This window comes from Scyliorhinus torazame, chromosome 6, assembly GCF_047496885.1.
Source record: "Scyliorhinus torazame isolate Kashiwa2021f chromosome 6, sScyTor2.1, whole genome shotgun sequence".
NCBI classification, from domain to species: domain Eukaryota; kingdom Metazoa; phylum Chordata; class Chondrichthyes; order Carcharhiniformes; family Scyliorhinidae; genus Scyliorhinus; species Scyliorhinus torazame.
In genome coordinates this window covers 286,379,362-286,406,919 of record NC_092712.1, presented here as the reverse complement: position 1 = coordinate 286,406,919, position 27,558 = coordinate 286,379,362, and the positions used below count along the sequence as shown (strand labels likewise).

Below are 27,558 nucleotides of genomic sequence, written 5' to 3'. Positions count from 1 at the left end.
TATGCGCAGTTCCCAACACGTGGCACACATGCACAATCCCAACATGCCGCATATGCGCAGAATATTTCAAAATCCAATAAACACCCGGTTCCAAGAATTTCAGATAAAAGATTTTCAACCTGTAATCCATATTAATCTTTAATTCTGTGTGTATTTGTTAAACTAAGGAAGGAGTAAAGACGTATTGTATTACAATCCAAGTTTTCATGTTCCATATTTTTTTCTTTTTGTTGAAACTATTAGCGGTCCTGTGACTCTATTTTTTTATTTTAAAAGTAAAGTTATGGTCTTTTGAGCCAGTGTTCCATTCTGGGATCTTCCCGACAAGTAGTAACACTAACTGCGACCGTAATATTAGCATTGGGCGTAATTATTGATTTATTGAATTTAATTATAATGGAGACAGCAGTGGTACAGATAAGATCTCGTATTCCAACAAGGATTTGGTTCCGTTTCACTTCCCGAAATGTTTTTGCTCCCATCCTCGTAGATCGATCTAATGTCACTGAATAAAACAAAAAATAGCCAGAGGCAATCTTCTGTCATCAAATCATTGGATTTGAATGGAAATTGCAGAGCTGCAACCACAATTTGGTAGATGAAATATTGAGCAGTGTTGAGCCAGCTGGGAGCTCTTTTCCTCTGGTTAAGAGACATTTTTAAAAGTAGGAAGGTCTGATAATGTTGATGTGGTTTCCAGTTGTGGGCGAGTCCAGACAAGGGAGTGTATCAGATAGTCACTCACAGAACAAATGATGAAATTAGGAGGAATTTATTTATAGAGTGGCGAGGATGTACAACTGGCTGCCACATAGAATATTTGAAGCAAATAGTATTGCAGCATTTAAGAGAGAGCCTTAATGCATACACAAGGGATAGAAGTGGAGGCTGGGCAGTGTGGGAAGAGGCAATTAGAATGGGAGGAGGCACCAATAGACACCAACAGAGACCATCTGCATCAAATAGTCACTTTCTGTCCTGGGATTTGTACATAAATTATGTTCACATTAGAAGATCTACAAACAAGAGTGATCAGAAATCCCCTAAATAATATAAAGCTGCACTTATGTTCACTGAAGTGAGATACCAAACCAAAACCAAATGCAATATATATAACTTTGTATATATATATATAAACGGGTGCTCCGGTTTCCTCCCAGTCCAAAGTCGTGCAGATTATCATAGAATTTACAGTGAAGGAGGCCATCCGGCCCGTCGAGTCTGCATCGGCTCCTGGAAAGAGCACCCTACCCAAGGTCAACACCTCCACCCTATCCCCATAACCCAGTAACCCACCCAACATTAAGGGCAATTTTGGACACCAAGGGCAATTTATCATGGTCAATCCACCTAACCTGCACATCATTGGACTGTGGGAGAAAACCGGAGCACCCGGAGGAAACCCATGCACACAGGGAGAGGATGTACAGACTCCGCACAGACAGTGACCCAAGCCGGAATCGAACCTGGGACCCTGGAGCTGTGAAGCAATTGTGCTATCCACAATGTTACCGTGCTGCCCAGGTTAGGTGGATTGGCCATGATAAATTGGGTTAGGAGGGGTTACGGGAATGGGGTGGAAGTGAGGGCTTAAATGGGTCGGTGCAGACTCGATGGGCCGAATGGCCTCCTTCTGCACTGTATGTTCTAGGGTTAGGACGGGCGAGTGGGTCGAGGTGCTCTTCCGGAGGGCCGCTGCAGACTCGACGGGCCGAATGGACCACTTTCTGCGCTGTCTTGATTCTCTGTTCAAAGTGCTTTACAACCAATGAAATACTTTCGGGGTTTAGTAAGTGTGACAATGCAGGGAAACGTGGCAGCCACATCCATCAACGAGACCAATGACCAGATCCGCTGTCTTTAGCGGTTAGCCGAGGGGGTCTTTACGGCCCAGCTGAGAGGGCAAAAAAGGACTTTGGCATTTGACGCCTCAGCCCCTTCTCCCCAGGTGAATGACCCAGAATCAGGCAGGTTAGCGTGAGGTGAGGACGCCCTGGCCGGCAGAGGGAGGAGCCGTGCCGTAAACGGTGACGCGCGACAGTGTCGTGCTACGCGGCTGCCAGCCGGCCGGCTCTTCCATGTTGGCCACCCCTCCCCCTCCCTGGCGCAGTGAGAGCCGCGGGCTCGAGCGCGGGAGCGGGCCGCAGTCGAGAGGAGCCGCCCGAGGAGCGGTAGCCGGTGAAGTGAGCCATCGAACGGCCGAGGGCTCCTCCTCCTCCGCAGGCCGAGGAGCTGCCAACACCGCCAGGATGGAGAGCACCGAGGAGGGTGAGAGAAAGTAGTGAGCGTGTGGGCGAGGAGAGGGGCCGGGAGAAGCCGAGGACTCGGATCAGTGAGCAGGCCCCGCTCAACCCCCTCCTCTTTCTCCCCCCCCGGGGAGGGGGGTGAAGTAGCAGGAAAACGGGGAGCAGAGTTCAAGCAAAGCCCCAGGCTTGATGGGGGATGAGAGGTTACAAATCCTTCAGCCCCACCCCCACTTTATTTTTATTTCGGGGGAGGGTGGTGGGGCAAGAAGAGGGCTGAATTCCAGGTGACTTTGGGAAGAGTTGGATGAGGACACGGTTTCTGACTACCCCAGGTGGCGATTACTTTTTAATTTGTGCCAGAGGGACTTGGTCTCGGCATTAAATGCAGAAAAGCAGAAGCAGTAGGTTTGGTGCCTGTTCACTGTTGCTAAGGTGAAACTTGCAGTGAAAGTGGAACTTTCTTTTTACCAAATGTTGCACTGTGCAGCACTTCAAATATAGGGAAATATTTCCCCTTAACCCAAAACCAAGGTGTCAGTCAAAGGAAGACCATAAACGCAAAATACTGTGCATGTTAGACATCTGAAATAAAAACTAAAATGCTGGATAAATTCTGCAGGTCTGGCGGCATCTGTGCACAGAAGAACAGGGTTATTGGGGAGACAAGTTGGGGAACTGATTGAAAACTCGGTCAGGAATTATCAGTGGTCAACATCCCTCATATTGCCCTGTCTTGTTCTATTCATGGTGTAGCTACTTTCTCACCAAATTAAAAAATTAATCCCTTGAGTAACAGTGCAAATTATAAGGAGCTAATCCGGGGGGGGGGGGGGGGGGGGGGGAGGAGGAGATGCAGGGAATAATATCACATTTGTGATGTTCACTGGAGCACCGAAAGGTGGAGTATGATTTTGGGGTTTGTCTTGTGGGTTAATGCCACCTGAACCTCTCTGTTAGGTTGCGACTTTTATAATTGTGTTTCATACAATATGGCAGGTGGGAGGTTTGGGTGATTTTGAGAAAATAACGTAAACTTTTAAGTGTTATTATCCGTGTGACTTGCTTTTGTTACGTGGTTGCAGTGATGTCCTGGAAGGAGCAGAGACCACATCACAAGTTTGAGAAACCTGAATTGCAGACATTTTGTGGATAAAGTTTGTTTTCAGCGCAAACTTTATTGAAGTGTAATACTTCCCCCATTGGCTGGTGTATCATGTTTCTGTTTGTGGAGGAATTTTGGTATTGTGTCATCCGTTAACATTTGCCACTTATGAACTACTTGGGTATAGTTTCTTTAAAGTTATCACCCAAGGCATCAGCATGATTAATTTGTAAAACGTTTGTTCGTTTTGTCAATTGCGGTTTGAATTAAAATATACGAAGGCCCAGATAGTAAATAATTCCAGCTGAAACCAGTTACAGCAGCACTGCTGGTTCAGAATTACCCGAAAACACAGAAGATGAAGGACCAGTCATGCTGACCCATATTTCTTGCATCCAGTAACTTAAAACAACATAGGTTTTATAATAATAATGACTTATGTTCACAAGTGGGCTTCAATTAAATTATTGTGAAAAGCCCCTAGTCGTCACATTCCGGTTCCTGTTCAGGAAGGCTGGTACAGGAATTGAACCTGCGCTGCTGTCTGTGTTCTGCATTACAAGCCAGCGATTTGGCCCACTGTGCTAAACCAGCCCCTCCCCTTTTGGGAGCAGGTTGCTTGTCTGCCTCTGCAAATGGGACATGGTGAAGTGGCGATTAGTTGGGATGGGGACGGAGAAAGGAGAATTCATAGAAAATCAGCTTTCTTTTTATTTGGGACCTTCCAAAGCAAACGTGCATAAAACTTTGTAGAAGACAACTGATGTAAGTAACCTTGATTATGCTGAGAATTTTTGAAAGCCATTTCTGGTCATAAATAAGTCCCATGTAGAAGTCCAGGGATTCCTTGCTACAGCTAACTACAGTGCTATGTATAATGAAAGAAAATAATGCACTCATTAAATATTAGGTTCCCTACTTTTTGATATATTTTACCATTTTATGTAAAAATAAAACCAGGTTTAAGGTTGTTATCCATACTGGATCGGCCAGTGTTGTAACTTTGTCCAACAGTACGGTAGCATAGTGGTTAGCACTATGGCTTCGCAGCACCAGGGTCCCAGGTTCGATTCCCGCTTGGGTCACTGCCTGTGTGGAGTCTGCACGTTCTCCCGTGTGTGCGTGGGTTTCTTCCGGGTGCTTCGGTTTCCTCCCACAGTCCAAGGATGTGCAGGTTAGGTGGATTGGCCATGATAAATTGCCCTTAGGTTAGATGGGGTTGCTGGGTTACAGGGATAGGGTAGAGGTTTGGGCTTAAGTGGGGTGCTCTTTCCAAGGTGTGGTGCAGACTCGATGGGCCGAATGGCCTCCTTTTCTATGATCTATAACTCTCATGAAGTTTGCTACTTTGTACTGCACAGAGCAAATGTGAGACTTCATTTTATTCTGCTCTATACAGTATTATCCAAACATGAATGATCATAATTTAATTCAGATGAACTGAAAGACACTTCAAGGTGGCACGGTGTTACTTTAATTTCCCAACAAGACTTTACGAATGTATTGTGCTTAAACTAGCATTTGGGACTTTTTGACCTTTTCTTATTTGTGATTAATTATTAAATCATAGAACCCCTACAGTGCAGAAGGAGGCCATTCGTAACACCAGGTCTCCACTGACCCTTGAAAGAGCACCCTACCTAGGCCCGATCCCCCACCCTATCCCCGTAACCCCATCTAGGGGCAATTTAGCATGGCCAATCCACCTAACCCGCACATCTTTGGACTGTGGGAAGAAACTGGAGCACCTGGAGGAAACCCACGCAGACACGGGAAGAATGTGAAAACTCCACACATCACCCAAGGTCGCAATCAAACCTGGGTCTCTGATGCTGTGAAGCAGCAGTGCTAGCCACTGTGCCGCCATAGATGGGAGACTAACTGCCCTGGCGTGTAGTTACGGTTCTTGACCGTTATTGGGTTGAACAGTGCAGAGTGGCGGATGAGAGTAAAACTGGCAATGTTTTTCAGTCTTAAGTAAAATGAACCTCACATGCACCTGCTGAACTTCTCCACAGTACCCACGTCCAGCTTAAATTTTAGTACTCCAGAGCTTGGCACAAATCTCAAGGCTGACACTCCAGTGTAGAGCTGAGGGAGAATTGCTCTGTCAGAGATGCCATCTTTCGTCTGAGGGGTTAAATCAAGACCCCAATTGCTTGCTCGAGTAGTTGTGAAAGATTCCAAAAGCACTATTTCGAAGAAGTGCAGGGGAGTTACCCCCAGTATTCTGGCCAATATTTATCTCTCAATCAACATCACAAAAACAGATTATCGCATTGTTGTTTGTGGGAGCTTGCTGTGCGTAGTTTGGCTGCCACGATTCCTACAATATAACAATGACTACACTTCAAAATTTCTTCAGTGGTTGTAAAGCGCTTTGAGGCGTTCGGTGGTTGTTAAAATCACTGAATAAATAGTAGTCCTCTCTTTACTAGCGATCTGATTGTCCTATGTGCTCTAGTTAAAATTCCAAGATACTCCACTGGGTAGTTAGTCCTTGAATTTCATATTGAATAGGCAGGCTGTTGTTATTCTAGCTAGTGTAAATCTGAGGTGGAGTGAGACTACTTCCTCTAGGTGATCTCATGCGACTTCTCTAACCCTGACTCTAGCAACTTAGCACTTAAATTGTTCAACAGAAATATGCACTGAGAACTGCTTTGCATTCAATCATTATCAGATGAGTGATTTATATGCTCATTTGCTGGAACCTCATAGCTACACTTTCCTTCATATCTGTACAAAGGGAAGCTCAATCACATTTTGAAGGATGTTTGATTTTGTTGTAGTGTTTTAATTTTAACTAGCACAGATAGTGTTTTAAATTAATGCAAATGATGGACCAAGAAAATAAAATGAGTGAACTATTTGACCTGGAAAAGAAAGATAATTTGAGCAATCCATGATAATTTGGAATATAGATATGAGTTTGATATGAAATGTGTATGAAAGGAAAGATGTGCTTTTCTCTAGCATTTTCAATATTAACAGATGCACCAGAGAACTTAACCCATGAGTACTTTTTAAAGGTGGTCACTGTTAGAATATAGGAAATGTAGCAGCTAATTTGTGCACAGCAAACTCTCACAAACAGCAACATGATAAAGACAGATGATCTGTTTTTGTGATGTTTATTGAGGGATAAATATTGGCCAGGACACTGGGGAATACTTCCCTACTCCTCTTCGAAATAGTGTCATGAGATCTTTAGATCAGCTGAGAGGGCAGACGGAGCCTCGGTTTAACCTCAACCAAAATATATCACCGTGAACGTGGATCACTCTCTCAGTACTGCACTGGAATGTCAACCTAGACCTCTGGGCTAAAGTCCGGAATGGGGCTCAAACCCACAATATTCTCTAATCTGGCAAGAGTGCTACCAGCTATGCCATGGTTGACAAAGTCAGAACTGTTCTTTTCTAAATAATATTCTTACAGTTGTAATATAAGTTATGTAGAGTGCATAATTGTTGATTTTAACCAAAGTTAATTCCCCCTTTGTATTTCACCCTTTGTACAGCACCACAACTAATCAGTATATTAAGAGTTGAGTCTGGCACTATCAAGTCTGGGATTTCAATTCACAAAGTGATTCACTCTTTTCTGGGGGTGCTCAAACCCATTTTATACCTTGATCTGAGTTTAAGGCAGTGTTAGCTATTGAGTGGCTTAATAAAATGATTGGTTATATGTAGCCATCAAAAACTGAATGTGTCTAGGCTAAATATATATATATGTGCACAGTTCCAAGGTTTGGCAATGACACTGAATTCCATAACTTGAGATGAATAATCCGTGTAAGTTATGTCAGTTGACCGACCGCCTCTCTGAAGGATTCTAACATGACTGTGCACAGTCGTGGCAAAAATGCATTTTAATTTCTGTTTAACATTGTTAGGTACAAACAAATGAGGGTTTGGCACCCAAGCTCATCTAAAACTAATTTTCTATCATAAGCCATCAGCTCAGGGCAAGACGAGTTACTTGAGGGCCCCTCAAGGTGTGAGACTAGCCTACAAAATGGCTGGCTGCTGTTGTCATTCCTCTTGGGCCGTCCCTCGAGATCACGGATAACTTCCATTCCAGCTTGATGGGTCGTGAGATGGCTGTCAAGTTCAGTGTGCGATCTTCAGACCCTGCCACATGCGGACAGGTGGTGCTTGAAGGATCAGGTAAAATGATGTATTTGGAAGTTTGTGTGTTCTCTCCAACATCGTAACTTAACCTCTGTGTTCCTGATGAAGTCTGTGTTTTGTGTTTTCATGAATGAACCTCGTCCATATTGGCTGGCCCTGAGCCGCTATCTCTCATGAGTCAACAGGGTTGTTTGACCTCTTCAGGGATGCATTGGAGACTTGTCTAAAGTGTTTCTGCTGTCCTCTTAGGAGTCTCCAGCTACGACTGAGTTCTGAGTGGAACAGGCTGTTGATGTGCCAGTATATGTAATCACAAACATTTTGGCTATCCATTCAATGGTGATGAATTTCTGTTTAATTTAATGTAATTGGGAAGAATGCAGCCTATCAATTGTTTCCAAGCTCCATTGACACTGATCGAAGGAAAAGTCCCAACCTGATTTGGTTGTTTTGTTTGACAATGTTGTCTTGTGATCCAGAGGTCTTTTGATGGATTGGGTAGCGTCTTCACCTCTGGGTCAGAAGCTCCAGGATCAGGTCCCAATTCAGGATGGCCAAGGAAAGTATGTTCATAACAGCTCTGACAACACTCAAGAAACTCAACTCCATCCAGGGCAAAACAGCCCATTTGATTGCTCACCCTTGCACAAACATTCAAACCTTCCACCAAACAATGGCAACAGAGTGTATCATCTACAAGTAACTCACCAAGGTTCATTAGACAGCACTTTCCAAGTCCTCGGCCACTGCCATCAGGAAGGACAAGAGTAGCAGATTCTGGGAACACCAAAACCTGGAGGTTCCCCTCCAAATCACTCACCACCCTAACTTGGAAATATATCACCGTTCCTTCACTCACTGGGTCAAATCCTGGACCTCCCTCCCTAACACCGTTGCACATACACCTCGGGGACTGCAGCAGTTCAAGAAGGCAGCTCACCACCTCCTTCAGAAGGAAAGCTAGCTGGCCTAACTAGCGATGCACACATCCCGTAAATTAACATGCCCAAACTGGTTGATTCTCAGCCTGTAAATCTTTCCAATGCTCCTGATGGCAGGTAGTAAGAGTAGGAGAGCTCCGTGGTCAGTGTGTTGCAGAAGGCAACGACCGCGCACTGCAGTACTTTGCCAAGCATAATCACAGCCAACCCAATGGATGTCCATAGTTGCTAACATCCTCTGAGGGCATGGTACTTGAAGAAAGAAGACGAGTCTGTGACCTGTCAGGGGCACTGACTAGAATTATTTTTTATTTGTAAGTTGCTGACCACCTATTATTGAATTATTTTGGCTACCAAGAGGCTGTATTCCGTCAGTTTGAGGCTCCAGTAACGGCAGAAATGGATTTGTGCTGTATGGTCAGGTCGTTGACTAGATTGATTTACAGTGTAAAAAAAGTCTTAAATCCACATAAGTTAGAGTTTTCACTAGCTTCCAGGGGCTTTTCCAATGCAACTCATCTGGAGTCAGCCAAACTAGTGCAAAAAAAATCAAGGTATTTCAAGTGCAAGTTATGTCCAGTACAGAGAGAGTTTCTGCAGTATCTTGAGCTAGTTTAAAAGCTCAATTCAGGCTCTGGCCACCCCCCCACATCAACTTGATGAACTAGTTTAAAAGCTGGAATCTGGCTCTGGCCACAAAAATGTAATGAACATGGCTAGTTTCCACTAATTAGTTTTCACTAATTGCATCTATTTGTGGTCCTTTTTAAAAGGTGCTTAAAATGTAACTTTATTTTTAAGCACAAAGACACCAATAGACTCGCTCTTTTAAAACCTTTTCAACATGAACAAATCCAATTCATGAAGAAACTGACTGATATATTAGACGGGTTAATAAATGGTTCTTTTTGGGGTTTTTAAAGTCATTTTCAGATATTTAAACTTGGGTTACTCAAAGGGTGGTTTAATACGTTTATTGACAATGCTCCATTCTTGATGTGTCTGTTTTGAATTGTTTTTATTAAAACTGCACTAAACTTACCGCTCTTAAATATAATGGAGACATTTTATAATGCATGGGGAATAACAAACTAGTATTAAAACAGTGCCAGATTGTGCTGACTCATGGATGACATTTAACTTTAATTATGCAAATCAGTCTTAACGGAAGCTTAAACCATAACTTAATCTAGGAAAATTTGTGCCCAGATTGCTGATTGCAGCCAAAGTAAAAATCCTGTCCCTATATATTTTGAGAGGAAAAACATGTGGTACATTTAATCTATCCATTGAAGAAAGCAGAAAAATATATTTCACTTTTTAAATGTGTCTTGTGTAAAGCGCTCGATCCAGCAAGTGCTCATGTACAATTTGGTTTTTCAGGATGGCACATATGTGGCAGCATGTGATACATTCCAGTAGCTGGTGTCCAGCGAAAAGATTCTACTTGAAGATACCTGGATCTCTTGCTACTGGCTATCTAGCTTTTGGCAGCAAAAGTTCCATTTAAGATCATGGGAAATATGATGTCTTCTCTGCCACAGAACCCAAGTAAACATTTAGTGTAGAAAACCAAAACTGCAAACGCAGTTAGCAAACTCAGTGTGTGATTGAGTAAATACTGTGCATTCCTTCAAGTGTTACCGTCAAGTCTGGCGTACAGCTCAAAACCCAAATTCTTATGTGATAAAATAACTACTAACTGAACACCCCAAATCAATTGCCCAATTTTAATTTGGAACTGTGTGTATTCAGAGGCCTATATTTAAAAGTAATTTTCGAAAGGTTGGCTTGATAATCTTACTTTTGTAAACATAAATTTAGAGTACCCAATTCTTTTTTTTTCAATTAAGGACAATTTTTAGAATAGCCAATCCACCTACCCTGCACATCTTTGGGTTGTGGGGGTAAGACCCACGCAGACACTGGGAGAATGTGCAAACTCCACACGGACAGTGAACCGGGGCCGGGATCGAACCCGGGTACTCGGCGCTGTGAGGCAGCAGTGCTAACCACCGTGCCACCCATTTGATAATCTAATATACTACACACAAGAGTTAAAAAATATATAAATTTAGAGTACCCAATTCTGTTTTTTCCAATTAAGGGACCATTTAGCGTGGCCAATCAACCACCCTGCACATCTTTTCAGGTGTGGGGGTGAGACCCACACCGACATGGGGAGAATATGCAAACTCCACACGAACAGTGACCCGGGGCCGGCATCGAACCTGGGACCTTGTGCTAACCATTGCACCACCATGCTGCCCTACACAGAAGAAAGGCATTTGGGGTTATTTCGGAGCTTGGAAACCGAAGAAAGATTTAGTGGTTTTGCAAGAATGAAGCAAGGAAGAGTGAACATGTCAAAATCTCACTCCCATGTTTCTTATATAAGATGGGCCAAGATTCAGTGTCTATTAGCCATTTTCATTGATGTTGGAGAGGCTTAGGGAAGAGAAATTGGAGATGAAGGAGTCTGGGTTACTATCTCACTGCCAAGTGACTGATTTAAACTATAGGCATTGGGATCATTCCTGTTTTTCTAATTTTAGCAGCTGGGAATCTTAACAGGATTGCTTAACTCTGAAAATCTCTCAATTTGAGTGAGTTAGTTCTCAGTGCTCCTGTTTTTTTAAAACAACAATGTGCACTTATATAGCAACTTTGTCACAAGGAGCTTCACGGAGGCATCGTAGTATAAAATATAACCTGACCCCCATAAAAAGATATCCCCCATAAAAAGTCTATCTATAATTCCCGCTGCTCGATCTCTAATTCCCGCTGCCTCGGAAAAGCAACCAGCATAATTAAGGACCCCACGCACCCCGGACATACTCTCTTCCACTTTCTTCTGTCAGGAAAAAGGTACCAAAGTTTGAGGTGACGTACCAACCGACTCAAGAACAGCTTCTTCCCTACTGCCATCAAACTTGAATGGACCTACCTCGTATTAAATTGATCTTTTCTCTACACTTTGCTATAACTGTAACATTATATTCTGCAGCCGCTCCTTCCCTATGTGAAAATCTCTCAATTTGAGTGAGTTAGTTCTCAGTGCTCCTGTTTTTTTAAAACAACAATGTGCACTCATGTAGCAACTTTGTCACAAGGAGCTTCACGGAGGCATCGTAGTATAAAATATAACCTGACCCACATAAAAAGATATCCCCCATAAAAAGTCTATCTATAATTCCCGTGTACAGCATGCAAGAAACAATACTTTTCACTGTATACCAATACATGTGACAATAAATCAAATCATAAAAGATATTAGGTCAATGACCAAATGTTTGGACGGAGTTGGCTTTCAGGAGTGTCTTCAAGGAGGAACGAGGGGTGAAGAGACAGCTGAAGGCACAGCCAACAGTGATTAAAATTGGGGATGCATGACGAATGTGATATAAAATAGTTACTTTAGAGATATTAGTTACTGTAATGTAGATATAGGCTGGTCTAATTCTGTTAGTTCACAGACAAAGGATTTCAGAACGCATGGCAAAGCAACGGGGAGGGGTGTCCAGCTAAGGAGGAGAAAAGGATGCTGGGTAATACGAGGCCAGGGAAAAGGATGAGAAGTGAGCCAATCAGGATGTATGGCCAGGTCAGGAGGGGTATAGGATGACCTATGGGAATCGTGTATGTGAAACTTGATGCCATTTGAATGTAATTGCAGAGATCCCTTTGTCTCCTTCCTCATTCGTTTCCCAGGGGTCCAGGAGACTGGTTCTGTGTTCTATGTCTGTGTGAAACGAGGCAGACTTGCAAGTCGAATAAAAATAACTAATGCTATGCCTACAAATCCATCTCGAGTTTTATTGAGGCCAGACTGACGGGTAAAGAAGATTAAGATTTATCATTTGGTGCCGGAAACCCGGGATTTCTCCAGATGGTCATCGGCCAGCTGCGAAATCAGAATTAGACTGATTTTGGACAAAGGAGAGTGGAAAAAGGGCCCACAATGTATAGCTGGAAAATGACCGCGCATTGATTTTTCCCCTCTTATTGTCTGATTAGTCTGGTCACTCGCGGTTGGTACGGAAAGATCGTCTCGACGAAATCAAAGGTCAGTCTGGGGATTAGAAATTTAACTGATGGGATTTCATAATATGATTCGGTTTTAGGTTAGTTTTTGGGTTGATGTGACATCTAAAAAAGATGGTTTAATCCCATGTGTGAGTTATGATTCGGTTTTGGGTTAGGTTTTCGGATTAATGTGACATCAAAAAAAAAAAAGATGGTTTAATTCCGTGTGTGTGTTTTAAATCTATAGTTGATTAAGCTAAAATTGTATCCTTGGACTGTAGTGGCGAGAAACGATAAATTTTAAAACAAACTGGATGCTGCATGTTAGTTAAAGCAGAAGTCTCTCAAAGGGTTAACAGCAGCTTGAGATAACAGTCAGCTTGTGGTGTAATTGGATACCTTTCCTTCGAGTCAGTGAACTCGAGCAAAGTTACGTTTTGAATTAATTAAAGGGAACCAGTGGGTTTCTCCACCTCTTTGATAAAAGTTTATTATTTTCGAAAGCAATTGATTGAAATTGCCAGAATCTTAAGTTTTACTTACTTGAAATAATGTTTATCTCATTTTATTTGTGAATTAATAGAAACTTAAAGAAACTCACTGACACCATTTTAAAAAGTGTAAATCTGGGAATGACAGTTGACTTTGCTCCGGTATACATCACCGCAGCTAACTGCTCCCTCATTGATAGCAGCCAACATTTTTGTGAATGTAAGAAAAACTTGTTAAAAGAAAAATTGTTAAGATAAAGAATTAATTAAGTTGTAAAAGTTATACAAGTTTGTGTTAAGCAAATCGTGAATTTAGTTCTGAGGTGAGATCAGAGCTAAGGTTGCAGTAATTCAATTTGAATTTTCAAACATTTTAAGTTTTAAAAGAACACTGTTAAAACCTTTTCAATAATTTTGCCAAGTAGCAGAAATTGCAATTGGTTATAAAAAGGCAAATAAAAAATAAAAATAATAATAATAAAAAAGAAAGAGAGCCAAAGTATGAAAGCTAAAGAGTTAATTAGATTATGGAGACAATATTGTCAACATGAGAGGGATAAGATCATGTTATTAAGTTGGCAAGAAAATGCCCGTAAAATGGGGATTCCAATTAGTGAAGGGGAAAAAAACAAAACAATAGGCTACGTAGTTCAATGGCTGGCATGGCATTGACAGAGACAGAGGATGAAGATTTTGAAAATTTGACAAGGTCGGCTAGGGTTCCGACTGCACCAGTAGCATTGTCTGCACTAATTCCGGAACCACCAGAGTATCATAATTATTATTCAGTCACTGCTCCCCAGATTCAAATCATGCCAGCCCCTTCGGTACCATCTTCACTGTCTGAGAGAGAAGGGGGGCTCTGTTCCACAAGCCCAATTAGCTCTAGGACCCGATCTCGGACAGCGAGAGAAGGGCCTGATGCTATCCAGAAACAATCACGCATACCACCTAAATCCCTTCAGACCGATTAGGATAGGACAGAAAATTACGAGAACCAAGGAAGAGGATAGGGATGGTTTTGAGGAGCTGGAGCTCCCTCTAGTGACCGGGAATCAGCTAGAGCGCCCCCTGGTGAGACTCTGAGACAGTTGCCGATTAGGAAAATACCAAACCCTGACGCTGTGACAGTGGCGGCTCAGCCCACGATAGACGTTTATTTCCCATGGAGACCCAGTGAGATGATGGCTATTATGGCTGCAATCCCAGACAGAAAAAAACCTCCTGCTTTCGTGGATCATCTGAGAACTACCATCTCAGTTTATCAAGCTGATTCTAGGGACCTCTGGGCCCTAGTCCAGCAGGGTTTAACCCCAGCAGAGCACCGCAATCATCTCAATCACTTGAATTATGCTAGCCACGACGCACTCCAGCAGGCCCATGCGTTGGACGATGATAGACGGACACAAATCCTGAATGCGTTGAATAACACATTTCAAAAGCCCATAAACATTTCTGCTATCTTAGACCTCAAACCTAAAAAGACTGAAGAGCCAGAGGAATTTCTGGAACGTTTTAATGAAATCTACCGTGGGCAGTCAGGCGACTTGCCATATCAAATTGGTCGGAATTCCACTCAATATTCTGCTATGTTAATGCATTGCCTACCACCTTCCATGGCTACTGCCGTGAAATGTAATAACATGAATTGGACAGAGAACGACCCTTCTCAAATGGCCAGGGCAGTCAGATTTTATTGGAAGGAGGGTGTAGGCCAGGAAGGAGGCTCAGTTATAAAGATTAAGACTGAGTATGTAATGAAAAAGGATGATCTGAGACCCCAACCAGCGGCAGAAACGGTGGCTTACCAGCTGGAACCCCAATATTGTGATTTTGGGTGGGTGGATCAGCAAGGGGGAGGATATCAAACCCACCCAAATGGACCCTCAGCTCCTCTTTATGGCCCACCGTATGTACCAACAGCTTTTCAACCGCCGCCCCCTCTGAGGGGCCATTGGTCTACTGGGAAAAGAGGACGGGGCAGATATAGAGGGAACAATGCATGTTTTAATTGCGGCCGTGCAGATCACTGGCAACAGGAATGCCCCTTTAAAAGATGGGCAGCAGAAGGAGACTACCCGACCCAAAGGAGGGGGTACCCACCAAGGGGAGTACAACTAGAAAGTAGGTTATCAGGAGATACACTTAATTCATTTAGAGGCCAAACTGAGGAAAACCCGGGTAGTATGAATCTCTTTTACCAGATTTACCACCGCTTGTATGGCCAGGGGACGGGTTGTCTGCTACCCGAACCCCGCAGCGGTGTCTAGGTTAATTTCTGTTTCACCGCTTTGGGGCACTCCCCAAACGGTGGTTCATTGTCAGCATTCAGAGCCACCGCCCGAGCAAGTCACTCTTCCTTACGATCCGGGTTCAGCACCACCGGCTATTTGCCTTCCCCTTCCTCGGGATAATTCCCACTCACAGTATGATTGGCTGCAACGGTGGAGGGCGTACATACCAAGCCACTTCACTCCCAATAGGGACTCCCGGTCGTACGAGAATTGTTTCAGCAGTGAAGGATACGGCTGTTTGCTGGTAGAGGTGGAAACAAATATAACATGTCTGTTCTCCACCTGTACGGACAGGAGGTGTTATATCACCCAGGCGTCTGGCAAATGCGTTTGTTACAACACCACCTGCGTTCCATTGAACGCCGGTCTCCAGCTCCTTTGTGGCTGGGCGGATGTCTCTCATATCACTGTTGGGACTAGGACTTTCCGCATTGCTAGGCGGCCCGAATGGGCGTTCCAAAGCTGGATAAACTGGGCTACTGGGGGATCCCTACGCAACCATTATACTGATTGTGATGCTAGCCTGTACACAGAGCAAGGATACTACTTTTTATTTAATGGCACAGCGACCAATGTTTTGTCACCCCCATTTCCCCGCCAAATTGCTATTGGGGCTCTAGTCCCTACCACAGTCCCCTGCCCCTTGGCATGGATGCTGCATAATCAGTTAGCACGCTGGGCAGTCTCAGCTGAATTCTGCGAGAACTGGAAACAACCTCAGGTTCTCGCACCCAACCGGGGCCACTCAGTCGGGTGGGGAATTCTGAGCGTCTTGTAGCTGCAGTTGTTTGCAATGCAGAACCGGTATGCTCTTGACTATCTTCCGGTCCGTGAGGGTGGGGTATGCACCATACTGCAGGGCAAGTGTATCATGGGAGTTCAAGACCTAACCGTTAACATCATTAAATTTATGGATCGCATACGGGATCACCTGGACGGAATGCAGGACCCTGGCTCTTGGGGTAACTGGGGATTTGGAGGTTGGAAGGACTGGTTGATAAATATGGCCATGTATTGAGCAGTGGCCATTGGCTGCATCTTTGTGGGCCCAGCCATCCTTAAATGCGTGATGGGTAGAATGTGGGGTGCACTGGAACAGATAGACGCCCGAAGAATCTTGGCTGTTAGGATCCACGAGAGTGCAGCGGATGAAGGGGGCTACAACAGGAATTGGAAATGCAGCGACAAATCTTTTTAGATGAGGGGCCGTAGCTACGGATTGAATAGATAGGTTATCATGAAATGATAAAAGGAGGGAATGACGAATGTGATATAAAATAGTTACTTTAGAGATATTAGTTACTGTAATGTAGATATAGGCTGGTCTAATTCTGTTAGTTCACAGACAAAGGATTTCAGAACGCATGGCAAAGCAACGGGGAGGGGTGTCCAGCTAAGGAGGAGAAAAGGATGCTGGGTAATACGAGGCCAGGGAAAAGGATGAGAAGTGAGCCAATCAGGATGTATGGCCAGGTCAGGAGGGGTATAGGATGACCTATGGGAATCGTGTATGTGAAACTTGATGCCATTTGAATGTAATTGCAGAGATCCCTTTGTCTCCTTCCTCATTCGTTTCCCAGGGGTCCAGGAGACTGGTTCTGTGTCTGTGTGAAACGAGTCAGACTTGCAAGTCGAATAAAAATAACTAATGCTATGCCTACAAATCCATCTCGAGTTTTATTGAGGCCAGACTGACGGGTAAAGAAGATTAAGATTTATCATGCACACAAACGGCCAGAATTAGAGGAACATTGGTATCTAGAGGATTTTGGGGTTGGAGATGTTACAGAGATGGGGAGAACCCATGCCATGGAGCGATTTGATGGTGATGTGATCTGTTGCAATGTTGATTTGACTCCTCTACTAAAAGTAATTACTCTCAAATCTTGCGTGAGCAATAGACCATGGAATAAGAATTAACCAATAATTAGGTCATAAATCAGGCCGAGTTTCACTCATTTTTACAACAGAGTCTTCCACTAGTCTTACTGTTACGGATAGGCGAGAGAGGCAAACTAAACTCTTTATTTTTCTTGCCATTTGTCTGTAAGCAGAGAAGTTTTAATTTTTGCAATGGGCTATGGCAGGTTTCCCCAAACCCTCTGTGAAGTCAATTTTAAAGTGGCTTGCAGCAAACCCTCTGAGGTTAAACCAGAACTATTTATTTATTTGTACTTCCAAACCCAGGGAATGGTTTTCACAACTATGCACGCACAGCTGAAGGAAATAAGAAAGAAAAAGGTTTTGCAGCTAAAAATAACCTTTTAAAGAGAAACCAATATATGGACATTATTTCTCATAAGCGTTAAGGTTCAGGAGAGTTCGGCTGTCTGAAGTTGCAGAATGCCTTTAAATTTGGTGATGATGCAGCAAGATGAGTTTAGTATCCATAGACCTGGTCCACTCTCCAGGTAATGGTGGGAATCTTTCATGCTTCAGGAAGATTTGGACTTTGTTGTCAGCCTCTGGAGTCCTACTTGGTGTTGACAGGCTGGAAGTGTAAACAGGCTGGGAGTCCAGGAATGTAACATTAAACTTTCCAAAAGCCAAAGGTGCTTAGGTCATTTGTTACTGTTGATGAGTCAATTTCAGGTTGTTAATCAGTTCCTATGTCTCTGATCAAAATCCATTGACTCAGCAGCTATAACGGGTTTCATTGGCACTCTCTTTGTTGCTAGTATGTGCTGGGGAGACAGGCCACCTGCTGCTCCCATGTTTTGATTATTGTAATTGGTCCACACAATGAAATATGAGATTCTGCAAGAATTAGGATTGAGTTTTGTCCTGTAATTACTGTTGGAAGTTTCCCGAACTGTAGCTAACTTGAAAATATGACTTGCAGCAGTGATGTTTATTGATCCATCAAAATCCATTTTTTTTAAAAAGCGGTAAATAAGATTTGATTTAAACAGTTGATAATCTTTAAGGATACGACACTTTGTAAAGATATTTTTAATACTATCTAAACCAGGATTTTACAAAGTCAGGGTCGCGACCAGTGGCTGGGTCGCGGGCGGGTGTCAGGAGGGTTGCAAAGCGATCATTCGCAGCACTCCAGATCGTGGGAGAAGCCCCTAACGGCCCTGACTGGCTTTGAAAAATGCCGGCTGTGACCAGCTTTCAAGAATGCCGGCCATCCCGTGCATGCTTGCCCCTTCAAGCAGATAATGCAGTCTGCAGGCCTGGAGCCCCAGCGGGACAGACGACCGCCTTCTGATGTCAGTGTGCTGTCGCAGGACCCGATTTATTTTTTTAAAAGATGCAGTCTTCCCGCCAGAAGCGGAGGTATAAAGCAGGTCACGCACCGACATGTACACTGACGTCCGTGCTTTGCGTGCCCAGAGGAGAGATTCCTCCAATTTGTAGCTGCCAGCAAGCAAGGCAACAGGACTGAAGGATTGAAAATGGATTGTTTAATAATAAGGAAGAGCGGGCCAGAGATGCAAACAGGCCAGGATCTCGCAACTAAGTCTACTGGAGACAGCTGCTGATGAGAGTCCACGACAGGACATAGAACAGTACAGCACTGTACAGGCCCTTCGGCCCACAATGTTGTGCCGACCATTTATCCTAATCTAAGATCAATCGAACCTACACCCTTTCAATGTACTGCTGTCCATGTACCTGTCCAAGAGTTGCTTACATGTCCCCAATGATTCTGGCTCCACCACCCCAGCTGGCAGTGCATTCCATGCACCCACCACTCTGTGTAAATCTCTGATATCTTCCCTATACCTTCCTCCAATCACCTTAAAATTATGTCCCCTCGTGACAGCCGCTTCCGCCCTGGGGAAAAGTGTCTGGCTATCCACTCTATCCATGCCTCTCATCACCTTGTGCACCTCTATCAAGTCACCTTTCTTCCTTCTTTGCTCCAGTGAGAAAAGCCGTAGCTCCCTCAATCTTTCTTCATAAGACATGCCCTCCAGTCCAGGCAGCATCCTAGTAGATCAATTAAATTTGGGAATCCTCAAGAGATGCGAATTGGAGCAGCACAGGTATTTCGGAGGATCCTTGTTCCAATTTAATTCTTAAAAGGCACTGATTCTTAGAATACAGTTCTGGAGAATAGAGAGTGTACCCTTCGCTACCTCGCTTAAGTTCTCATTCTTCACGAATGATCATGATCAAACTTTTTTGACAGTGGAAAGCCTAAAAGTTGATCCTTAATCTGTTCACATGCGCATGTTCCAGTGACTTCAGTGATTTTCACGGTAACTTCATTGCAGTGTTAATGTAAACCTACCTGTGACACTAATAAAGATTATTATTATTATGGTGGTGATTGGAAGCAGGAAATCATGCTGCTTTCTGATCTCTGCTTCAGCATTGGATTGTTTTATATGCTTCAGAAATTAATTGTATAGTTTGAATGATTTCTTAATACTGTTTAGCAGCATTTTCTATTGATCGCGAAATCTGTTTTATTGTGCTACCTTTTGTGATCAATCATGCTCCTTTAATGCTTAAACAAGTTGACCTCAGTACGTTTGAATCTTCAGCGATCATTGGCAAAATTGACTTGACTGTAAAAAATGTGCTTTACTTGGAAATAAGGGTTAGTTTGACCTGAAGTGAAACCTCTGCAATACGTTTCTTGAGGGTTTTAATGTAATGTTCAGTTAGTTTGAACCTTTGCCAAGCAAATACAAAGCCTTGTATGAATTATTGAGATTTATTGCTTTCACAGATTTGCTGCCGATGTCGGTTTCCATATTGTTGTTGCTTAGTTTACCATACCGCCTGTTGTCCTTTGGTACTCTTAACTGGTTCATCAGAATTTTATACCCGATGAGTCTCTAACCTGGCAGCGTTTTATTATTGGTTGCTCAGAGTTGCAGCATTGAATATGAATTTACAGGGGGGCGGGTTAACAATGTCAGTTGCAGTGATATGGGTTAAATTAAAGTTGATAGATAATGAAAGGGAGAAAAGTAATCTAAAATAAGAACCAGAAGAAGAAGGAATAAAAAATAAATACATTTCTTTAAAAATGAATCAAGTGAATTGGGGGAAAATGTTGCATTTTGAGATCCAGACTGTCACCATGGGGTGGAAACTTGTTGTCCGAACTAAATGTTGCTCTTGAGGTTAAATTCACAGAACAGCAGGGCTGAAAGTTGACAGCTGAACTTCTCGACCAGCATCTTGAAGTCATCCTGTTTAAATAGTATTGACATTTCAAGTAGATGACTTATGTATGTGGGTGGGGCGAGTGTGTAGGTGGGCGGAGACACGGGGGTGGGCGGGGTGTATGGGCGTGCACGGGGGTGTCATGTAAAGATTGTTCTTGAGATGCTAGCTGTAAAGAAACCTGAAAAAATTATTTTTTTTTGTCTGCTGCCTTGATCGGAGGATAATAATCCGACCAGGAAAAATGTAACTCGGACAATATAACAAATCAAGCTTTTTCTTCCAATGGACCCAATGTAATTGATGTGTGTAGAAAGATCATTGTTCTGGTTGTTTTGATAGCTTGCAAAATGCAGCCCACTAAATATCCTTGGAAAGAAATATTGTATGAAAACACAAACCCCTGTTCACACTACCATTGAGTGAATGTTTGCTGGAGTAAAAAGCAATCTTCCTAACAAACACATGAGTTAGAAATTTAACTAGGTACCTATCTCTCCATTTTTAACTAAATTTATTTCCTATTCTCTGCTTCTGACAATATTTATTCCTTATTTAGTTAAATTCCATAAGTACCTCACCCAAATGCTCACCCAGATGCTCATTCTTCATTTCCCTAAATATCACTGGTTTGGCATTGGAATTTTGCAGGGAGATCTGATTCTGTCCCCACTTTTTTCATACAATTTTGAAATTGAATTGCAGTTAAGTGGAAGGCGCCCTAGCCACTTTTTCTTTCCCTACCCCAGAAGCTCAGCAGAAGCACCAAGTCCTGACTGAAATCAGTACATAGAACATACAGTGCAGAAGGAGACCATTTGGCCCATCGAGTCTGCACCGACCCACTTAAGCCCTATCCCCGTAACCCAATAACCCCTCCTAACCTTTTTTGGTCACTAAGGGCAATTTATCATGGCCAATCCACCTAACCTGCACGTCTTTCGACTGTGGGAGGAAACCGGAGCACCCGGAGGAAACCCACGCAGACACTGGGAGAACGTGCAGACTCCGCACAGACAGTGACCCAACAGGGAATTGAACCTGGGACCCTGGCGCTGTGAAGCCACAGTGCTAATCACTTGTGCTGCCTCAACATAAAATGAAATCAGACTTTGACCTTACTGGCCTTTATAGCTGGCTTACTATTCTTCGATTTTGTATGCAGATTGTGAAGGCATGTAGTTGTGTGTTTTGTGGCTTGTGTCTATAAAGTATAAATCCATGTTCCGAGTAATTTGCTTTTGCTTCATTGCTGAGCTAAGAAATTCGAGTGTTCTGATTTAGGCTTACTAATTGGTGAGGCAACAATGATACAAGCATCCCTTCAAACAACACCTATCAGCTAACAAAACACATAAACACAAACAAGACGACTGCCTTGGAACATCCTTACCCAGAGGTCTTGAGTTGAACACACCACCACTGTAGAACCCAATTTAAGCTCACTTTAGATTCCAAACTATTTTACTTCCCAATGTAAAACTACAGGTGCAACAATTGTTGTGAAAGAGGGAAGTGGGTCCTAAACCTTTGAAGCTGTCTGCCTTATTCCTCATTGCAAGGATTGTACTACCTTCTGTAATATATTTGTTATTAATCTCTCAGCCAAATTGCTGTAACTTCTGACAGTAAAAATAATTGCTGTAAACTGTGGTAGAATTGTATAATCTCTTTTGAAATGTCCTTAACGAGGAGTCATTTATGATCAACCTGTGGATCTAAAGCAGCTGGTGTAAAAAACATTCTACCAGTTAAGTTGATGCAGCAGACGTCAACTGCTTCCTTAAATGTTCCTATTTCAGACTTGCACTTTAGTCACCAGTGTACATAACTGTTATCTACAAATGTTAATCCATTGTCGTTAATATTGGCTATCACTTATAAGCTGTGATACATCATAGGAAATGGTTCCGGTAGATATTAAGGTTTATTTGTGCTGTGTATTTTGATGTCACCTATTTTCTGTTGATGGAATATGCTTTGAATTGTAATGAGCGATCACACAGAAACTGTGAGGACAGAATGAGTGGGAAGAAAACATGAACGTGGCTAAATTTTCAGTGAGGTTGGATGTCAATAATTAACTCCATATTAAACTTTCAGTGGAACTGGGAGTTCTAATAGTGTACAACTCTAATGAACCTTGTTAAAAATAGTGTTTTCGCATTGAAATTGGTCACCAGGAATGTTCAAAGAGGGAAACAGTAAGTGAGTGCCCTCCGGTAGATAGGCCGGCGGGGGGGGGGGGGTCATATTAGATTTGGTGCTTGGCAACAAACCAGGTCAGATGTCTTGGTGGGAGAGCATTTTGGTGACAGTGACCACAACTCCTTGACCTTTACCATAGTCATGGAGAGGGTTAAGAATAGACAGTATGGGAAGGTATTTGATTGGGGGAGGGGAAATTATACTGCTATTAGACAGGAGCTGAGGAGCATAAAGTGGGAACAGTTGTTCTCCGGGAAATGCACAACAGTAATTTGGGGGTTGTTTAAGGAGCACTTGCTGCGAGTGCTAGATAGTTTTGTCCCACTGAGACGAAGAAGGAATGGTAAGGTGAAGGAGCCTTGGATGACAAGAAAAGTGGAGCTTCTAGTCGAGAGAAAGAAGGAAGCTTACGGAAGGTTGAGGAAGCAAGGATCTGGCATGGCTCTAAAGGGTTACAAGGTAGCCAGGAAAGAACTCAAAAATGGACTTAGGAGAGATAGAAGGGGGCATGAAAAAGCCCAGGCGGGAAGGATTAGGGGAAAACCCCAAGAGGTTCTACACTTACGTCAGAAATAAGAGGATGATCAGAGTGAGAGTAGGGCTGATCAGGGATAGTGGAGGGAACTTCTGTCTCAAGATTGAGGAGATAGGGGAGGCCCTAAATGAATATTTTGCTTCAATATTCACTAGAGAGAGGGACTTTTTGCTCAGGAGAATAGTGTGAACCAGGTTAATAGACTCAAACAAGTTGATATTAAGAAGGATGTGCTGGAAATTTTGAAAAGCAACAGGATAGATAAGTCCCCTGGGCCTGACTGGATATACCCAAGGTTACTACGAGAAGCAAGGGAAGAGATTTCTGCACCGTTGGCGATGATCTTTGCGTCCTCGCTCTCCACTGGAGTAGTACCGGATGATTGGAGGGAGGTGAATGTTGTTCCCCTGTTCAAGAAAGGGAATAGGGAAATCCCTGGGAATTACAGACCCATCAGTCTTACGTCTGTGGTGAGCAAAATATTGGAAAGGATTCTGAGAGATAGGATTTATGATTATTTAGAAAAACATAGTTTGATTAAAGATAGTCAGCATGGCTTTGTGAGGGGCAGGCCATGCCTCACAAGCCTCATTGAATTCTTTTAGGATGTGACGAGACACATTGATGAAGGTCGGGCAGTGGATGCGTGTATGGATTTCAGTAAGGCATTTGATAAGGTTCCCCATGGTAAGCTCATTCAGAAAGTTAGGGGAGATGGGATACAGGGAAATTTGGCTGTCTGGATACATAATTGGCTGGCCGAAAGAAGACAGCGAGTGGCAGTGGATGGAGAGTATTCTGCTTGGAAGTCGGTGACCAGTGGTGTCCCGCAGGGATCTGTTCTGGGACCTCTGGTCTTTGTGGATTTTATAAATGACTTGGATGAGGAAGTGGAAGGGTGGGTTAGTGAGTTTGCAGATGACACAAAGGTTGGTGGAGTTGTAGATAGTGTCGAGGGCTGTTGCAGGTTACAGCAGGACATTGACAGGATGCAGAGCTGGGTTGAGAAGTGGCAGATGGAGTTCAACCGAGATAAATGTGAAGTGATTCATTTTGGAAGGTCGAATTTGAATGCTGAATACAGGGTTAAGGGCAGAATTCTTGGAAGTGTGGAGGAAGAGAGGGATCTTGGGTTCCACATACATAGATCCCTCAAAGTTGCCACCCAGGTTGATAGGGTTGTTAAGAAGGCGTGTGGTGTGTTGGCTTTCATTAACAGGGGGATTGAATTTAAGAGCCGTGAGGTTTTGCTGCAGCTTTATAAAACCCTGGGTAGACCATACTTGGACTATCGTGTCCAGTTCTGGTTGCCTCATTATAGGAAGGATGTGGATGCTTTGGAGAGGGTGCAGAGGATATTTACCAGGATGCTGTCTGGACTGGAAGGCATGTCTTGTGAAGAAAGGTTGAGGGAGCTACGGCTTTTCTCACTGGAGCGAAGAAGGAAGAGAGGTGATTTGATAGAGGTGTACAAGGTGATGAGAGGCATGGATAGACTGGATAGCCAGAGACTTTTCCCCAGGGCAGAAATGGCTGTCACGAGGGGGCATAATTTTAAGGTGATTGGAGGAAGCTATAGGGGAGATGTCAGAGGTAGCTTCTTTACACAGAGTGGTGGGTGCGTGGAATGCACTGCCAGCAGAGGTAGTGGAGTCAGAGTCATTAGGGACAGTTAAGCGACTCTTGGACAGGCACATGGACAGCAGTAAATTGAAGGATGTAGGTTAGGTTGAACTTAGATTAGGATAAATGGTCAGCACAACATGTGGGACGAAGGGCATATGCTGTACTGTTCTATGTTCTATGGCAGCCAATCCCGAGACCCCACGATTTATTTTTCTTCTGACTCTTCACCAATGCCACATATACTTTCATTCAGCAAATTATGAATCTGGAGTCCGGCTCCTGGTTATCTGTCATACACCACAACTCCAAAGCTAGCTACCAATAAGTATATGCATCCACGGTCACCATTGGATTTTTTTTCTCCTCTATTTTCCCCAGGAAAGGAGAAATACTTAGAATCCCTTCATAACAGCAGACCAAATGTCCATCAAATGCAAAATTGGATTTGCAGATCGTGCTCCTGTTACTTCAAGGGGAAGTTTGTTCAAGGTTTATTCATAACTGCTTTTCACTGGACATGTGCAAACAGCTTGGAGTGAATGTTCCAGACTATATTCTGGAAGACTTTGAACATAAAAGAATGACAAACTTTTTCTGGGTTTTCCTTCTTGTGATTTTTTTTTTTTTTTACAAGGACTGCATAGGAAAGCTTGAGTAAGTTGCTACTGTTTTCTCCAGTATGCATGAATTGTATTCAATTGCTTTGACTACTGAAATCTCCAGTTTATACCAGTTGTAGCTAAAGAGATAAAGGAACAAAATTTGTAGATTAATTATTATAAAATGCAAAACCTACACAGCAGTAATAGTAGGAGACTTCAATTATTCTCATATAGACTGCAATAAAAATCTAAAGGACAAAGGCAAAATAATTCTTGAGCACTTTATTCTGTTTCTAGCCCAATGAGGAAGGAAGCACTGCTGAATACAGCTCTGGGGCATGAAGTAGTAGGGCAGGTAGAGCATATTTCGATGGGTGAACATTTGGGAAACAATAAAGAACAGGTTCAATCAAGCGTAAATATAATCAACTGGTGAATGGGCAACTTTGGAGCGGCACAATAGCACAGTGGTTATCACTGTCGCTTCACAGTGCCAGGCACCCGGGTTCGATTTCCAGCTTGGGCCAGCGGAGTCTGCATGTTCTCTTTGTGTCTGCATGGGTTTTCTCAGGGTGCTCCGGTTTCCTCCCACAAGTCCCGGAAGACGTGCTTGTTAGGTGAATTGGACATTTTGAATTCTCCCTCCATGTACTTGAACAGGCGCTGTAGCGCGGCGACTAGGGATTTCCACAGTAACTTCATTACAGTGTTAATTGTTATACGTTTTAGTTCCCGTTGGATGAAGAGTATGTCCTGTTCCTTTTCACCAAACACCATTTATTTCACTTCCACATCCTCTGCACAAAGCTCTAATAACACACCACCAGACACAAGGGCCACCTGAAGCCCCTTTACATATCAGTGTCAATCATTGGATACTTAACATAAATGAGACAACTAATTGCAATGTCTCTTAATGCATTACTTGACTCTTAACCCATTACTTAACAATCTCCCCTTCCTTGGAGAAAAAAATAATTAGGTGAAAACAAAATTTAAAGAAACTCAAAAACATACACGCAATTTCCCCCTTTTCCCCCCAATTTTTTTTTGGGAAGAAAAGAAAGTCACAGAAAAGTCTTCATTAACAATATCCAAAAGTTAAATTTCTGTCAATATCTAAGATATATAAAAGGCCATATCCACCGCCTCTACAAAGCTTAATGTCTCAGCAGCCAAAGTGCTTTCGACCACTTTCCTTATTTTCTTTGTTTCCCACACAAGAGGACAACATTTACCATTGTTCCCCTAGAGGAAAAATTATAAAACCTCCTGTGCTTGATTTGCATAGGACGCATCACTATAAACTATGAATTTCAAGTGCCTACGGTCACCTAAAACCGGGAACCTCAAAACACACTCCTGCATTTTTAGTTTGGCCAAACGCTTCATTTGCTCTTATTATGTCTTCCACTTTGGGATCATTCATTTTTGTACTCCACTCTAAGACATCAAAACTCACGTTCGGTCTAGTCTGTCTACCTAACCAATTCAGTTGCCCAATTAAACTTTGCAGTTGCTCTTTTTCCATCTTTGAAACCTTGCATCTTTTTGTGAAAACCCAGCCACGACTAATTGCTATTGGGCTGATGCTTTCCAAGTAAGATTGCTGACGTAAAGTTGCCCCTAACTTAGTCTGTCCGATTTCCAGTCCAATATATTTAAATGCACCGGAAGCCTGACTTCCGACCCTGTATTCTTTCCTCAAACCAGAGATTACGAAAGCTTCAAAATCACTAGTCCCACCCCACAAAAACTATTTGACATGCATCATAAAGATGCCAGAAAGGTTCCCTTTATAGTGCCAGTAAAACATTACTGGATCTACTTTCAACTGGTAACAGCCTAACTTTAACAAAACTGACCTTACCGAAAATACCAGACTCTAGATGCAACATTTAAACCACATACACATTTGTTCAACTTCCAGAATACCCCTTCTGTGTTAGCTGCTTCTTTAGGAGGACGGAGAAAAATGCCTCTCTGGAGCTGATGCCCCTGCAAGAAGGCAGCTTTCATATCTATAGATTTGCATCCCATGCCTTTGTGGCTGAAAGAAGATCTTTAAAATTAACCTTTCCTGCTGTAGGTGAATCTACCGTTAAATCCTGATCGTCTAAGCTTTCTTCAAATCCCCTTGCCACAAGCCTGGCCTTTGCCTTATAAGTTCCATCCGGAAGAACCTTTTCCGTGCAAATCCATCTGTGGGATAGAG

The 27,558-nt window shown here is 43.1% G+C and overlaps 1 protein-coding gene across 1 annotated transcript in view; it reads left to right on the top strand.

Moving 5' to 3' along the window:
• The first annotated feature begins 2,059 nt into the window (after positions 1-2,059).
• LOC140425477 (E3 ubiquitin-protein ligase MARCHF6-like) overlaps positions 2,060-27,558 on the top strand; it is a 120,173-nt gene continuing 94,674 nt past the window's right edge. The window contains exon 1 of the mRNA XM_072509791.1: positions 2,060-2,268. Within this exon, the coding sequence (XP_072365892.1) occupies positions 2,079-2,268 (190 nt within the window). The 5' untranslated portion in view covers positions 2,060-2,078. The remainder of the gene's footprint in view (positions 2,269-27,558) is intronic.